We start from the raw sequence: 18545 nt of genomic DNA on the forward strand, positions 1-18545 counted from the left end.
TTGTTTTAAGGTTTTGTGTTTTTTTAAAAATATATTTTCTGTTCCAAGAAACTACAGAAACATTAAATATTGAAAGTATCTGAAAGGGAAAATGCAAAATATCCAGTGTGTGGTGCTCTGAATTGTTTTTAACTTGTCTTGCTTTACAAACAAAGTATATTTTGGTATTGGTTCATTCCATTCCTATAGTAATCTAGCCATGTACGGGCCTTAATAAGTCATGTCAACATTCTAAAGCAAACTCATGAAAAGAATGTCAGCAAAATACTTAAAATATGAATGCCTTATACATTATCCAGATTTAAGCAGAAGTGTACAGTGGTATTATTATTACTGCATCGATATAAAAGATTAAAGAAGTACTAAAAATCAGTAGCCTTCAGTATCTTCTAATCCAGCCTTTCTTCAAGACCATTAACTGCTTTATACCATCAGGTGCTCAGAGACCAGGAAAAGATTCTACAACTGTGAATTAATCTCTTTTCAAAACCAACACAGACAGTCTCAGAGGCCTCTTCTATAATGCTGAGGATTAGTATAACAATGTGGACTGCACTTTTGTGTTTTGGGGGAAAAAAAAGTCATATGCTGACACTGTGAACCACACATGATTCAAAAGCCTAGGTTTGGTGACAAATTAGAGACTAGGAATCAGGCGAGAACATTAAAAGCCTCCCTCTGGATTTTCTCTACCTGGTCTACAATGCTACTTGCTTCTGACAACCGCAGTGGTGACTAATCATAATCTTTTAGACTTTTCCCATTGCCTATTCATCTTACTTTGCTTCCTTCAACTTGAATGGAATGCTATTATTTTAAATACTTTTAAGAGGAGGGGGTAAAAGAGTGAGCCATCATTTTATTCTATATTCTATGTTCTATGTTCTATATTCTATATTCTATATTTTATTTTTTTGTGCCTTAAGTTAGTTTTTGACTCCTGGCAACTGCCTGGGCTAGTCCCTGCAGTATTTTTGATAGAGTTTTCAGAGGTAGTTTGCCACTGCCTCCTTCCTAGGGCTGAGAGGGAGTGACTGGCCCAAGGTCACCCAGCTGGCTTCGTGCCCAAGGTGGGACCAGAACTCACGGTCTCCTGGTTTCTAGCCTGATGTCCTAACCCAGACTGGCTCTCAGGTATCTCCACAGTAATAATTAGCCACAAGTACTATGTTTTCCTCTAGCTGTGCTTTGCCTGTATGTAGTCATGTCGAAGTAAAATCTCAAAGCCCTTTTTCCTGTTATCGCTGTTGGACTGCAAAAGGGGGGGCTGTCCTCAAGGGCACAGCAGGGTTGGGCAAGGGGCAGCCCACAGGTCAAAGGCAGCCCCTCAGTTTTGCTTTTGTGGCCCCAGAGCACCTCTGCCGGGAGTGAGGTCAAACTCTTCAAGACATTTATTTGGATTATTTGGAGAGTTATTTGGATGGGTTGGAGGGACAAAATGGATCCCTGGAACCTTGCAAGGGATTAAGCTTTTTAACCTTGGAAAGGCATTTGAACAATTGCAGTTCTTAAAAACTCCAGCCACTTCCAAATAATCTTTGGTTGTTTGGGCTTTGACTTAATTTAATTTAGAATTTAATGCCACCGGTTTAATTAATATAATTATTTATGTATTTATTTTTCTCCTTCTGAAGATTAAACATTTGACAGCAACTTTTGGAGGAGTCCTGAGTTCAGTCTCAAAGCTTTATGCTGCAGGTTCTGTACACCTGAAGTTGAACTTAATCTCTGGCAGATAAAAAGCACGACCGACCATTTGCTCCCATTGCAGCCCTGTTGCTTTGTGCACCCACACCAAGCTTCTTGATATTTAACTCCTACCAGTCTAGAAATGGATTTGGGACTCCTTCTGACTATAGTTTGCTCAGTGGCATCAGAGCTGCTGCTGCATTTGTCCTTTCCAAGCTACTCAGGTTACCAGGGGTACATCCCCCAACGCCGTTGCATATCAGTAGCTAAAGGCTCTTTGGTATAGAAAGGGAATGCGTGATACGGATCTGGTATATTTGGAGACCCAGTACTGTAAAGGATAAGAAGTATGTGTATACATATTCACGCAAGCACACACACACACAGAGTCAAAAGAGGCTTTAATATGGATAGGTGAGGAAGGAAAATTATTAAGTCATGATAATATTTTATACGCTCTGGCATGTCAGTGCCAAGTGATGAGACCATACAGTTCCAGTGATAGAAAACCAACAGCTGCTCCAGAATGCAGTGGCTTGAGTAGGTATGGGCACACCTCACTCACTACACCGATGTAACTTCTCTACTTCAAGCGCTGCACTGGTTACCAATTAGCTACCTTCCAGTTGCAATTCAAAGTCCTGGTTGTCAGGGCCTAGATAGCTCCAGAGCCACCTTCTCTCAGTTGTATCGTGTCTGTTCAGTAAGATTAAACAGGGTGCATTTGCTCCAAGGACCTTCTGTCAAGGACCACAAAAATCTGTTTTTTCAGTTGCAGCACCCCTTTCTCTGGAACAGCTTGCTCCAGACATTAAAATGGCCCCTTCCCTCCTGACTTTTAGAAAGCCCATTAAAACATGCCTGTTTCATCAGCCCCAGCTACTGGAATTTTATGTGGGTGAGGAATGATGTTTTGATTTTGGACTAGATTGTGTTATTCCCTCTTTTTTTCTTTCCTATGGATGTGCTGGATTGTTAGTGTTTATATTGTTAGCTGAGAGCCAGTTTGGTGTAATGGCTAAGGAATTAGGCTAGAAACTGGGAGAGCCTGAGTTCTAGTTCGTTGGAAGTTTTGGCAAATCCAGCATGCCTCATTAACATGTAAATTAAGTTGCCCAAAATGCAACTCTGAGCAAGCTGTTTGTTGCCACTCCCACTTCCTCTCCCCCCCGCCCCCCCGTTCTCGACCCAGGGAGAGGCAGCATAGATGCTGCTCTCTTCATCAGGGCCATGTGCTTGGGCCTTGATGAGGGATTCTGCCCCTTTCTTTCACACACCTCTTGGCAGCTGTAGGTCTGAGAGTTTAGGACAAACTATGTATTTAGAAAGGAAAGAAGAACAAAGGAACTTCATCTTTTCCACCAAGATGGATGTTACAGAACAACAAAGAATGAAGTCAGTAAGCTTCTTTTTACTTCTTAACCTAATGTGTCTAAGCATGTGATTCTTTATGCTTGGGAGGGCTGAATGTGTAAGAGCAATAACTTGTGTTTCTCTGGCATGCTCCTTGAAGCTATCTAAGATAATTTTCTTTATCTGTGCCAGTGTCCTGACTCCCAGGAAACACTCTGAGACGGGGAACTGTTCTCTAATGTTTATTTGCTAATACATAACAGTAATCCTAACAAACTGAACAAGCGTGGGAAAAACCCAGCCATATAAACCCCGCAGGTTAAGGCGGCCCCAATCTGTGCCTCTTGGAATGGCTCACCAATTCCTCAGTGCTACGCATGCGCTTAACAGTCTGGAAGGGAGCCCCCTGCTCGCCATCCTTACTCATGACAGCCAGCTCCTCAGATGTGTTATAAGCTCTGCTCCATTTCAGTGGTTCTAGCAGGCCACTGAATTGGCTTCATAGTCCCACCTGAGGCACGAAGCCAGCTGGGTGACCTTGGGCCAGTCCCTCTCTCTCAGCCCTAGGAAACAGGCAATGGCAGACCACTTCTGAAATCTTGCCAAGAAAACTGCAGGGATTTGTCCAGGCAGTCACCAGGAGTCAACCCTGACTTGAAGGCACACACACAGAAAATTGTTAATTGATTGTTTTAATCTGAACTATGAAGAATGAGAATTATATGCCATTTTGAGCTGGCTTCATTTGGAATGGCTCATAAGTCTTGTAAAATAACATAATTACAATAGAAACAGAAGCTTTTTGCTGTACCTATGCTAGTTAAAAATGTCACACAGAGCAGCTGTAATTGCAAGAGGAACCATTCTTCAGCAACCTAAAGTGGTCATGCTGTAAATATAGTAGCTGCTTAGGGCAGGAAGATGGAATTGTTCTTTGACATTTTTAGGAAAAAAAAGCATGCACCCTCTTTAAAGAGAGTCCCTCTACTGAGTAACTATCTGTTTTTACTCTAAGCTGGAATGTTCTGGTTATGACAAAGGGTTATCTGGTTATGACAAAGGGATGGTCACCTATGACTACCTTTATCATCAAAGGGAATCATCCAGGTCAAGGCAGAAAAAGGTACAAGGATGCCAAGAGATCAAAATGATCTGATTGCTCAGATAGAAAATATATATATGAAATTACTAAGATGCAGAATTCATAGAGTCATATTTTTGACCTCATTTAACTATGTTTGCCATTTCATGATTGACTTGTGTTCAGTTATACTGAATTCAACATTTAGTCTGGCATTGTGTTATTGGGCATGCATGCTCAGCTTGGGACACACTACACACAAAGAAGTGCTATTTCTGAAGAAAAGCAGGTGATGAGAAAATGCTTTCCTGCTGAGCAATTTTCTTCTCCAAACATTAATATAACAGTTGAAATTGGGAGAACTGGAATAAAAAAGTAACCCCCACCATTTGCTTTTACAACCAAAATAGCTCCTCCTAAGCTGCATTGCATGTAAAATAGAGTTTGCATGTAAATATATAGATTCCTTTTGTTTCTTATACACTATTGTTCAAGCGTGGTGGGTGAATGTGTATTTCACTCTTCCAGTGCCAGTGTGAAAGATCTGCAGATTTGCGGCTAGCATTCTCGTATCTTAAAGCTGTGAAAAACAAACACACACATCGCAAATCTTCCACTGGGCTTATTAGCTTCTGGAAGAACAAGAGAATATATCTGCAGAATAAATTGAGGGATTCTGTGGAACCTGTTTTGGGTAGGTATGAATTCACACAGCGACTTTGGAGCTCTGAATTTGGGAAACTATCTCAGGAAGTAGCCTCAAAAACACATTGGGTAAACAGGTTCTAGAAAACAAAGTGGAAATGTGCTTTCCTACAATCCTTTCCCTCAGAAACCCTGTGGCTGGACTGAGGGTGAGGAAACAGATCTGACGTGCAGCACTGAGATCCAAGTAGGTGAACTGACTGATGTTGTTTTGCCTCATCTCTGTCCACCCAATTTTCCAGTGCAGCGTTCACAAAAATGACTTCATTCAACAGAAAAACTCTTTGAACTGGTACCGGCTATAGTTCTGCCACTGGGTTAACAGGACCCTCTAGGGAGACTTTGGACATACCATCCAGCCTGCTGCCTAATAGCCTGACCAAGGTACTCTCAGATGTGTTGTTGGAGAACTCGGAATTAATGCTGAGGCTCTCCTGGTGGAGACAGTCTGCAATTTTATGGTTTTCTAACAGACCTCCCTGTATATATATGAACCTATGCATAGGTATGCCCTTCATTTAGTTTTTACTTTGGCATACAGAGTAGTGGTAGCCCAGGTATTAGAGTTGCTTTGCTGTCACCATTATCAGACCACCATCTGATGAAGTTTGGTCCCACAGCTTTATTTCCTCTCCTTCAAGTAGACCAAGTAGGATGGTCTACCCTCAGATTCTCACAGACTCTGAAGGAATTTATAGAAGCCAGAACTGGTGATTCTGTCGAGGTCTTGTTAACCTACTAAATGAGGAAAGAGAATGAGCCATTTACACAATAACCCTTTGTGACCTCCACTGCATCTCTAAATAACCATCCAGTTACTCTTATGTCATTCTGGGACAAATGATAGTTCCAGAAATTCAATGTCGGAGTCCTTAAAGACCTCCTGTGACAGGTTTTTGGAGGTACTTTGAGGAACTCACCTTCATATCACTCTTGAATGTTGCTTTTGATACTGAACAGTGAACTACCTCATCTAAAGATAAGGCATCCTTTTCATCTTTTGAGACCATGTACAAGACCCTTATACTGTAATTGCGCAGCTTACCTCATGCTCTCTTAACTTCTGCACAATGTGGCTTATTCAAATTAGCCACAATGGGTTGATTAGATGGATCCAAGGAGTTATGAAAGGCACACTTAGATAATGGAAGCTGCTGGCTTTAAAGAAAGCATTGATTCACCTACCCCTCATGAGGCTCTCTAGAGCAACACACTAATAATGCCCAGCAATGAATATCCCTCCTTAGCAAGCGCTTGAGATGATGTCTGCAACTGCAGACATTAATGGAGAACAATGATTATCTCAACCCTGAGTCTGGGTCTGGGTTTAGGTTTAGGTTGAAACAAATTGACCTGTGTCATCCTGACAATTGTCTTGCACAGTAGAGACAGTGGGGATATGACTATTGATCCTGACTGATTTCTTAGTGGCTATAGCAACTTGATCCTGTGGGCATTGTGTTATGGTAGCTCTATTCTGAATTTCAGGAATGGTTTTATAGAATAGTGTTAGGTAACGATTTCCGCACAAGGTACAGTTTTGTCCTCAGTGCTATTTAACATATTTATAAAGTCACTGGAGATTATTCTACTTCTTCATAACATCTGAACCAGGAGAGAGAATGCATGTTCTAAATTAGTGCTCAGACTCAGAAATGTAGTGGATGAGGGCCAGTAAATAGAATTTGAATGTTGATAGGACAGGGATCATGTGAATAGGTGGTTCCCATATATGGGCACTGGAGAATTTGACTGTTCTAAATAGAGTTGCACTCTAAAAGGATGCATAAGTAGTTTCGGGGTAATCCTAGAATCATTGTCATGATGCCTATGTGTCTTCTGTGTTCAGGAATGTCAGTTGCCCTTTTCAGTTGCTGTAATAACTATGTCCTTTTCTGGACAGGAACCGGCTAGTTACAGCAGCCCATAAGTTGGTAATCTCACCTTTATACTATTATAATGTATTCTATCTTATCTTACAACTTGGAAACAGAATACTTGATAGACTTGGTGGATTGTTAAAATCCTCATATTACATACTAAATTCATGCTGCTTATACCATGACTGAATGACAGAATGTCATATTTAAGACATTTGCAGGCTGGTTTCTCTACGCATTCTGAAATTCTCATACCACTGAAATTCACATGGTACTTTCAGTCCGTTTTAGGTGCCCACTGAAGATCACTCACTTCTTCCATACAATAATAAGAAGCTATGCATGAATTGTTTGGTTCTTTTCCTCCTTCTGCCCCATCCCCATTCTTTTAATGAATATGCTTTTTTGCATTGTCTTAATCTATTAAGTTTTATTATTCAATTTTTATTTTTAAAACCTTCAAGATGAGACTATAAGGGAAGCAGTATAGAGATATACTACTTAAATAACTAAATAAATTAAATAAACTGCCTTTCTTTAAAGAATATAAGGATATCTTACATTAAAAAGTCCTAAGCAAGCATGTATATAATTTTAACATTAAAAACAAGGCAAGCAAGCAAGGGGGAATTTCCATAGTAAGTGATGGGAGCTGTTATTTCTGTTCAGAGTTTATACATTTATCTGGAGAGTTACAGTGATATTCTGATCTCCCTCCCTCCCTCCCTCCCTCCCTCCCTCCCTCCCTCCCTCCCTCCCTCCCTCCCTCCCTCCCTTCCTTCCTTCCTTCCTTCCTTCCTTCCTTCCTTCCTTCCTTCCTTCCTTAGTATTAAACAGCCATTACCATTAGGAGCTGATATATTTCTAAAAAAGACTACAGAAACGAGCAGGGAATGACATTTTCTTGAAACATCCAAGTCATTTTGAGAATCCAGTGCATATATCTGAGGAGCAACAAGGCATAGCCTAGCAAAACAGCCTTGCTTTCTGAAGGAACCAAAGACATGAAAGCTATGCCTGAAGATCTATGTTTTGGCACAGCAAGTGTGAACAGCCAGTTATATTATCAAGCAAGCATTTCATGCATGCCTACCACAAGCCAGTGCAATCGCAGTGATTTGTAGTGGGCCATTTTAATCTGACAGTCTTTAAACTCTTCGTTGGATGTTACTTATATAAAGGGCTCCTAGCAAATATTCACTGTCTTTTCTGAGATCCCGTTCAAGCAAAAGTAGCATTAATGTCAGTGTGAGATCTGGTTAAGGCTTGATGGCTTAAATGGCACAAATAAAGGCTTTTATTAGAGGAGACAATGAAAGCAATTGCCCTGATCCCACGCATGGAAGGGGTCCAGCCAAAATATGGGTTAATGTTTGCAATGAACAGCAAGACAGATACTTTTCATTCAAGGCAGCAGAACTAATAATTAAAATATAATCTCAAAAATTATTTCAACCTTTTGAGTTTCTCCACATTCTCATTTACTTGGTCACTGACTTTAGTGCACACAAAACAATACAGAAAAAGTGAGAAGCCATAAGAAGGAAATGTCAGGAGAGGGCTCAAATAAGCATTTGGCTCCTGAACTTCTTAAAAAGTTCTTGAGCAGGAAGCATTTAATATGCAATTAATTTATAATTAACTAATTCTAACTGACTAGACTTCTTAGTATGATTCTTATATATGAAAGAGATTACAGGTCTCTCCATTTGAATTAGAGAACAGCATTCTCAAACTAACACTGAAACAAGCAAGTATTCTCTCCCATCAGAGAATATAACACACAATTAGAAACATTATTCAGAAGGAATGACCAATGTGAAATGCCAATCACTACTAATGCAACAGCCATTATATGATAGGCACTAATAATATGTGATAGACAGACCATTCTTTGCCTGATCGTTGATAATGGAATGATCTATTCATGTATTCAAGAATAACTGAATACAAGAACAAATTAAAAACAGAAGCCTCTTGAGAACATGGCAATGTGTGAAGCCATCCAGAGAAACAAAAATAGTAATGTATTTGGTCTTCACATCTTTACAAATCTTGTCCTTCAGGACAAACAGTGGCACCTAGTAAAGGTGTACAAATATGGGTTGATATTTCTCCAGAAGCTTGTGCTCACACCCCCACTCTCAAGCTGCTAGAACTCCTACTTCCCACTCCAACTGATGTTGCTTAGAAGCAGCACCATGCAACTGGTAAATGCCAGTAATATTTAGTACCAAGTAAGCTTTCCTTTAGTGCCTTTCTTTTGCTCTTTCCCACTCCTCAGGTCAGTATTTGGAATCTCTTTTATTGCACATTAAACTAATTCAGACGACTCCAGTATGACATCTTAAGAACACGTTGGAGTGATACCTTCTAAAACTTGCAAGCATTGCAATTGGACACATCGGGATAGCACTTGGCAGGGAAGTCTACCTTCTAGTGCATCACTACAGAGTTTGGGACCAAGTAATCATCCCACTAACTGAATGATATTAGGAAGATCATCCAACATTTAAAAAAAATATCCACATTCTTTCAAAATGCCGAATGCAAAGCTATTAAATGTAAGCAGTGATAAGTTGCATTCTGGCACCGTTAAATAGGACCATCAAACAAAACTGAAAAGCACTTCCACAGACTGAATTCACATCACTAATGATCAGCTCTGTGCCCTGTGATCTCATCCTGTCATCTCTGTTGAGCCAATTTGTTTCTGTGGAGTCCTTGGTGCTCTCTGAGCCTTATTGTTTGCTTGCAGACGTTTCATTGCCAGACTAGGCAACATCTTCAGTGCGAACAATTTGTTTCTATCTCAGCTGCAGTTCAGTAGCTTTACAGATGAAACACTTGGGGACGGCTTGGTTTCCCACTGGTGGAAATATCACTCTTCTCCTTCCAGGAAGAAACTGTGCCTTTGTGACCCAAGCTAGTATTTCACCCCAGGTTTTAATTGACTGGGGGAAGATCACTTTGGCAGCATTTACTAAAAGGGTACTGAAGGTTTTTTTCTTTTAAAAGCACCTTACATGGTTGTACATGTAAGGTGTACATCCATGTAAGGTGTACATAGATGGTAGGGTGGCCTGTGTTGATACCTTTTTTCCCTTTACCCTCCCATCTTTCTCAGTCACATTGGCTCATGCAGGATTCTCAGCACTTTAAGGCTGGCAGCAGTGAGAACATTCATAGATCACTTTGGGGGTTTCTAACATGGTTGCTATGGAAGTGCATGTAGTTTTCAAGCCTTTGATTTGTAAACAGCTAACTGATTTTGTTGTTAACATATTGTGAAAATTGGAATGTGGGTGATTGTCAGAGATTTTAACAAACACAAGTTATAAGTTATCACTTGTCTGTGTAGGTGGCAGCAACAGGCCAATTTGCCTGAGCCTGGAAGCTTAACAGCATCAGGCTGATTAGTATGTGAATGGCATTCTATGCTGGGGAATTTGAGGGGTCCAGGCAAGACTGGAAAGTTAAAAAATTCTAAAAGAAAACATCGGAAAATCATCTCCATAGGGATATGCCCATGCAGTTACCTGGAACTGAGTTCAGCATGAAAGAGACTGTACCTTTAAATTATCACTTATTTAATATTTTCAATATTCTCTGTTTTACAGTTATATTCAAATGTTCACTGATCCACAAGAAATTGAAGATAAAAAACACAGTAAGAGCAAAACTATCCCATGATAGAAGGTACACAAAAGAAAAAAAAGAAGTATAATTTAGTATATATAAATATACTAAATACATTTAGTATACATGTATACTAAATATAAATACATTTGGAATCTTAATGGGAAATACAAAATTTTAAAAATCCATGCTCAGTAAAGCTATCCAAAAAGACTGAGGTATAGACAGAGAAAATTAGGAATTATGTTGTTGCTGTAACTAAAAATGGAGACCAAAGGTGAATAAAACAGTCTTTAGCTAAAGAAGTCTTCAGGAGTCTTTACTGCAGTGTTCATTTTTTAGCCAATTCCATTTCCCACACCACTGATCCAAAGAAAGATATACTTTAGTTTTCCTGTGTTTTTCTGCAATAAATCTGGCTCTTACCAATAGTAATTGAATTAATTTCTTATGCCCTGCTAATTCTTGTATCACGCCATTTTAAATGTCCTGGAAAATCTGAACAATAAACCTACACTCACACTTATAATTAAAGATTGTGTAATCTTTCCAATTTCTTCAAAAACTTTCAACCAATATGAGTAACTAAACGGCCATTGCCACCAGAGATAGTTAATGTATTCCAATTGGATTACAACCCATCCAACACCATCTAGAAAGACTTTGAGTAATACAATGTGGTTTTAAGGGCCATAGCATCGTTTATGAATTCTTGGTGAGTTGCCAAAACAATTTTAGGAGAAATATTATATAATAAAGTTTTCTAAGTTGACTTGTCAAGTTCAGATCCCAAGTCCTTTCCCTATTTCTTTAAAAACTCCAAAGAGGGCCAATTGTATTTGTTGTAAAGCACTGTATATAACATGAAGAGATTACTTTAACTGATATGGGCAGACACATTTTTCAAATTGTTAACATTTGATTAACAGGATCTCATGAGCTTAAGAAGAAATTACTGCATTTGCTTCTCCTCAAATCAAGTTAGAAACTTGTAATCAGTTTTGTTTTTATTTATTTTACTGTTCTCCATCGAGTCTTTGAACAGGAATAAAATTTTAGTAAGAATAATTTTATTTGTGGATTTTCTGATAAGCAATGATTAAGATAGTTACCCTTTTAAGTTTTACTTTGGTCTTTTGCAAAATAATCATATTTCTTTAATTGTAATTTTTAATAATTATATTTGAGGTAATTTTCCTAAATATTTAAATCTACTTAGGCTAATATAAAATCTAATAGATACTGGAAGCCATTTTTCTGACCATTTGTTTCTTAAAAAGTTGTATCCGCCCTATACAATAGGTTTCCCCAGTGTAGTTTAAAAACAGATTAAAATCAGACAAAATTGTAAAAAACAAAATATACAATGATCCCCAATAATTAAAAAAGTAACATTGAAATTACAGATCTATAACCAAATTGCCCCAATATGTTTCTGAATAGCAACATGTAAAAATAGTTACAATGGCAGGGACAAAAAAAAAAAGAATTGTTGCAGAGACCCCCAAAGGTTAGGAACTGGCTATTGGACAGTCTCACCAAGGGAAGGTACCCAGTGCAGGACCTCTGAAGATGCCCTCAGAGTAAGAGTAGGAACAAATCAGGAAAAACGTTTGTTCAAGAACTGTGGCCCCAGGCCCTGAAGAGATTCTTGGGTTATGACCAGCACCTTGAAATGGGGTGGAAACAAAATGGGATCCAGCAAAGAGCATACAAGACTGCTGTAGTATGTTCACACACCCCAGTTCCAGCCAATAGTCTTGGTGAACTAATTTGCCCTGAAGGAAGCTTCTGAGCTATCTTCAAGGACTTCCCACATACAGTGCAGTTCTCGGCAAGAGAAGTTAGTGGGGATTGGATTCCCATGGCAAGGCTACCTCAGTCCAAGGAGGGCTATAACTGGCACACCAGACTGGTTGACAAAAGGGCTTGCAACACAATGCAGTTTGTGCAAGAGAAGTTAGTGGGGATTGGATTCCCATGGCAAGGCTACCTCAGTCCAAGGAGGGCTATAACTGGCACACCAGACTGGTTGACAAAAGGGCTTGCAACACAATGCAGTTTGTGCCTCTAATGACAAAGAGGAATCTGAAAGCATTCCCAAGCTACCAACTTGATCCTTTGATGGAATATAACTCTCTGCAGAACAGCTTGATAAATATAGCATATAATTGATTAAAACTGACTTTAAATCCTTCAACAGGGTGAAATTTATTCAGTTCAAATGGGAATTGAGTTAGCTCTGTTGGGATTTTGAGGGAAAAAAAATAAGAATCTCATCCCTAGATTATATGATGTTGTTTATATATTAACTTCTTATTTCTCCTAATATTTTGTGTTAATACTTTTGTACAGGACCCCTGTATCTGCTCCATTTATGCTAATTATTATTTGACCTAAAGAATGTAACTGATTATAGTCATAAAACTGTATCCAAATTCTGCTTCCAATAAGTTTAAAGACATTTGCATGCATAGATAGCAAACTTAGAAGTATGTGAATATTTATTTCTTTTAGAGAAATATCCTGTATTTCTACTATGTTGTATTCTGTTCCTTATCCAGAAGCACTTTAGAACCAGACCCCAAACAACATCAAAAATAACTTTGTTACCTTAACTTATAATTAACTGCCTAATTAATATTTGCCCCATCTACTAATAAAATAAATCTGTTGAATCAACAGAACACAATTGCTACAATATTATTCTTAAATAAGGACAAAAATTGTATTTGGGGAATCCACAAACTATTTTTTAGCCCTCTTTTCATACCCAGAAACAGAGGCAAAAGAAATATGTACCCTTCACGGCCTCCTTCCTTTGTTGTCAGTCGTATAGTTCACCAATTTTTAACAGTGCTGGGCGAGTTCAAATAAGCTAACCTTTCTCATACTGATGTAAGTGAAAGACTGAGATGTGTGTCATTTATTTTTCAAATGTGATATAGAAAGTGCTTTTTATGAAATCTGTTTGGCAGAAGTATATAATGTTGCTAACTGTAGCCTTTCTTCTAGAAAGAATTCCAGTATTCTAAAATCTGAGTTAAACTATTTATCTGTAGATCTATACCAAACACAACAACTCAGGAGGAGGGAGATACTGAGATAAAAAAAGACTTACGGGGAGATCATTTGAGTATACCATCGCTTTGTATTCTCCTGTACTCAGTCCTTGCACATCAGTTTTTATCCAGTAATAATACTCGATTGCCCCTATGCACAAGGTCAGGCTGCTTATATCAAACTGAAATGAATTTGGGGTAGGTTTTTTTTTCTTTGTAAATAAAACTGCTGCTGGGTGCTGGAATCACAAGAAGGCTGGGAGAAGACAAAATGCTTAAATCTTTAAAATCTTTTCCCACCACTCACTAGTTATTTATTAATCAAACTGATATTCCACTGTAACAATAAATGGATTCTCAGTGGCTCACAAAAAAAAAGACAATACAAGCATGACAAATAAAAATATGGTGCCTGTAGAGCTCAAAACAACAGCTATGTTCAGCTATTTCTGGAAGGCAGGTAACATCGGAGCCGATCAACCCTCCTATGAGAGGCCACTCCAGAGCCATAATGGCTAGCCCCATTATGGAAAAACAGTGCCTCCAAGCTTCAGCCCACTCTGTCTTGCTGGAAGACAGCTGCTGCTCCCAGCAAGGTCAACGTGGATGCGCCAACTCAAGAGGAGCAACGTGGCCCTGCAGGTAACCCAATGCCAAGCCATAAAGGGCTTTATAGCTTCAAACCAGCATTTTAAATTGCACTTGGAACCTCTTTCCACTATGAACATTTTTTCTCTCGCCTTGTTTTTCTTTGTGTAATGACAAAAATAAAAGAGCCTGAAGCTTTTTGCCCAGAGAGAGAGAAGGAATGGGATTTTTTAAAATATTTTTTTATCCCGCCTTTATTATTTTTATAAATAAATCAAGGTGGCAACCATACTTAATCCTCCTTCCTCCTCCTATTTTCCCCATAAAGCAACCCTGTGAGGTGAGCTGGGCTGAGAGAGAGGGACTGGCCTGAGGTCACCCAGCCGGCTTTCATGCCTAAGGCGGGACTAGAACTCACAGACTCCTGATTTGGGTTGGATGGAGGAAGAATCAAATAATCCCCTTGCCATCCCTTTACAAATAATTGTGATTTTATGAAATAGAAATAAAAAACTACAACCTAAATCAGATGTAGCTTATCCTAAACTGTATGCAGAGTTGCCTCTTCTGAGTAATCATAGGTCTTCAGAGGCTCATCAGCTGAGGTGGCTATGTAATGTGGACTGCAGGGATTAAAAAATGGCCACCACAAATCCTGGTGTAATATATGTAGATGATGCTATAACTGGATCTCTGTGGGCCTGCCTGTCTGTGTAAATAGATACCACAGGATGCATTAAGGAATTTGCTTCTTCCATATTTCCCTGAACTGGGCCATCTCTGTCGCCACACCTGCCCTGTGGATCCAGAAGTCCATATGTCTAAAACATTGTTGCCTTTTAGAAAAGCACATAAGCACTGGCTTTTCCCACGGGCTCTGGGCCTGCAATATACTAGCTATGTATGGTTGGTAGAATTGGAACTGCTGAATTTCATATTTACTCTTGTTTTCTTCCTTACTTCCTCATATCTATTTTACTGCTGATCTCTTTTTGTCATTCATTCATTCATTTATTTTTCAAATTTTGTCACTGCCCATCTCACTCAAAAGAGGGACTCTGGGCGGTTTACAATAAAACTAAAACTAAAACTAAATACAGATTAAAATACAATAAAAACAGTACCTCTTCAATATAAATATAAATATGAAATCCAGGATGGTGATATTAAAAGTTATTAATTTAAATTCATGAATACACGGGGGCCTCTTTAGGCTGCTAACCACCCCCTGGGTTGATTACCCCCACCCCAAGCAAGATGGCAGAGCCATGTCTTTACATCTTTCCAGAAGGCCAGGAAAGGGGGGGCCTTCATGTAATCCTCTATAAGCTACCCAGAGTCACAGATGAATGAACAGTGTTAGAAAATGAATGAATGAATGAATGAATATCTTTATTATAACAATATCACTGATGAAGTAGGAAGCAAGGTGGAAGGTGCTGAAAACCTGATTATTTTCCCAAGCCTTGGGATAGAAAGATGGTAAGCCTCTGTAAGATTTGGTTTTGTTTTGTATGGTTTTTCTTTTTCTGAATACATATCTCTTTGTTCATTCATTTCATTGTTCTGCTTTCTTAAGGTACAAAGTGTCCAGTGTCACTGGAAATCAGGCATTTTTAAATCTACGTAAATAAATAAATGGCCAATTATTCCAGTGATCATAGTAAAATTTATGTTGTTTTTCTTTTAGAAAAGACAGTTGTAGCTGTCATTTCAAATTTCTTAAACATGTTCCATAAAAAACAATTTTATCATCACTATCATTAATAATATGATTACTAATTATTTAAAATCTGTCTCAAACAGCAACATCATAAACAGTTCTGATTTCTCTGTTGACTAAGCTACTTCTAAAAGATTTTGTGCCTATAGCATCAGGAAGAAAAGTAATTGGATACACTGAATTAAAATAATCCCAAAGGCCAGGAGTGTGATTTATGATATATCTTATTATCAGTCATATCCTGTAATTTATAAGATAGCTATGGAATTTGTAAGATGATAATGGAAGCAGATATTATTTGGTAGCAGTAATATTCTGTTAAAATTGTTAGATATTAGCATCAGTTAGATTATGCTTTCATAGTTTATGTTCTTATAGTAGTTGTATTTATAGGTTGTGTGTGTTTGTGTGTGTGTGTAAATACTGAGGATTTTTTGAAAATCCCCAATTTCTCTGCAAAAGTTGCTCTTCAAGTGAGATGGGCGGTGATGAAATTTGAAATATAAATAAAATTATTACTTTGACTGTAAAACATCATCCAACCTGGTTTTCATGTTAGAATTAGTGAAATAATGCTTGTGTCTGTATGGACAGTACACCTGCAGATTGAAAGATAGCCCAGGTAGAGATGTATGGATTTCCATGTTCCCATTGGACCAGTACTTGGAGCTGATCCATGTAATATTAGGCCTGATGGATACATTTGTATCTTAATAAAGAGTTAACTAATGCATTGTGTGGGTTTATTTCTATCCTTAACTTGACTTACTGAGAGTCTTTCTGAGTTATGAAATGAATTGCTTAAACATTTGCCTGACTTTTTGATGTCATGAAGTTTGCATGACCTTTGTTTTCTTTGGCTTTCCCAAAAATGTTTCAGAGTAAAATGATTCCAAATTTTATTTTATGTGTCTTAGACATGAATGCTCATGTGCAGCTAAATAAAGTTTAATTTTAGAGAAGTTCTCTCTGACAGAGTGGAAGTCAGCATTTCTGAGCAGAAAATAGGCACCCAAGTGGGTGCACAGCAGTGATCCCTCTGACCCACATTATCATCTTTGCAGAGAGCAATTTATTTTCCTGAACTCTCCTGGAATTAGTTACACCTTCAGAGCAAGACCCAAGAGTCTATCTCCTAATCAGGTTTGTTATCCCTTAGCAGCAAACAGAATGAGTCTTTCTTAATAATTCTTATCAATTCTAGGTACACAATCAATCCGTAAGTGTAAAATTTCCTTTGATTCAAGTTTGATTCATGGTGACTTTATGCATACGTTCATACAATTTTCTTGTCAACAGTAAATAATTGAATTATCTGACCCTCCTTGGCTTTTTGAGATCAGCCATGGTCAGCTAGGCACTGCCACTTAGCTGGCAATCAATTCTTACTCCTTCAAATAGCTCCACCGTGCCCACTTATTCCTAAGAATTTGCATTTCATTCTGTGTATGCTATTTAGGAAGCTTTGCTTTGGGGAAGGGAAAATGTCAAAACAGAATTCTGAATTTAGGTAATGGCCATCTTGGAAGTTTCTCTACTGTTATGATTCTAAAATTGTCCTTTTTTCAAAGATACCAGGACAGGTGAGAAAACAAAAATACAATTTTTGTGAGTAACAGAAGTGGGCTATGACAGATGATAGATCATGATATTATGGTACTCTTCTTTTAACTGTTTATATCAGCATTTCTCAACTTTGGCAACTTTAAGATGTGTGGACTTCAACTCCCAGACTTCTGGGAGTTGAAGTCCCCACAACTTAAAGTTGCCAGGGTTGAGGAACACTGGTTTACATTAATATATATTCAAACCCACAGATTATGGATAAACAGGTTTTGCTTTAACACTGCACAGAGGAGTGGGCAATCTTCTTTGTCCTCACCAAATTTGGTCCAAATTGCTCATCCAACATAGAGCTAGTTTTATTTAGGTGCTATTTGTTTAAGAGTTTGCCAGAAAGTGGTGAAGGGTCATTAAGTTTGTTTCTACTTGTTGTGATGAAGATCAGAAGTCACTTCTTTAAATATTTTTCTTTTTTCTTACTTTTCTCTTTTTTCTTTTCCTTTCCTTGCACCTTTTATTCTTTCTTTCCATCTCTTTTTTTCTCTCTGAGTTTAGTCTGTATTTGCTTTTACTACTGTAATCAAAATTTTCAATAAAAATTATTTTTAAAAAAGAGTTTGCCAGAAAGAATTTGCACATCGGTACATTTGTTTATGGTAAAAAGAGCTCAGTAATTGAACATTAGTGCAAACCAAAACTGAGAAAGCCACCTCTCTTGACACAGGACTCAGACATGAAAGCCAAGTTGAAATATAATTCATCTTTTTGTGTAAAAGCTTTCTGAATGGATGATGGGAATCTGCAGGCAAAAAAGCATATTTCTTACATTAGCAGAAGAGTTGCTGATCTCTACTTTAGATGCAGCAGCCTGGTACAAAGCCATCCTTTCTTTCAAGGAGATGACCTCCTGGGACTCCAGGGGCACTTGGTCGCTTTCCTTAGTCCCTCTTGAAAGTCCACCAGCAGATTTTTTATCACCCGTATAACCTAGAAACAATGATAGAACGTAGACAAAATCTCAAAGGATGAATATGCATGGTAATTGTTTATAGTACGACCACGTATCAGATATTTTCTATTTTTTTCCTAGGGATCATTTGAGCAACATTGCATAAATGCAGTATGATTGCTGTTAAATGCATATACAAGTACTTTGAGTGGAAAATTTAAAAAGAAACACAAAAGTAGCATAGTGAACAATCACAAGTGACTGATAATATTTTTATATGTGCACACATGCACACAAAATTGACACCTAGAAC

The 18545-nt window shown here is 38.3% G+C and overlaps 1 protein-coding gene across 2 annotated transcripts in view; it reads right to left on the minus strand.

Annotated features, from left to right (window-relative positions):
• XIRP2 (xin actin binding repeat containing 2) overlaps positions 1-18545 on the minus strand; it is a 124393-nt gene that overhangs the window by 52199 nt on the left and 53649 nt on the right. For both annotated transcript variants that reach the window (XM_063318231.1, XM_063318232.1), the window contains exon 2: positions 18110-18270. In XM_063318231.1, the coding sequence (XP_063174301.1) occupies positions 18110-18270 (161 nt within the window). The remainder of the gene's footprint in view (positions 1-18109; positions 18271-18545) is intronic.

Source organism: Candoia aspera, chromosome 1, assembly GCF_035149785.1.
Source record: "Candoia aspera isolate rCanAsp1 chromosome 1, rCanAsp1.hap2, whole genome shotgun sequence".
Classification (NCBI taxonomy): Eukaryota; Metazoa; Chordata; class Lepidosauria; order Squamata; family Boidae; genus Candoia; species Candoia aspera.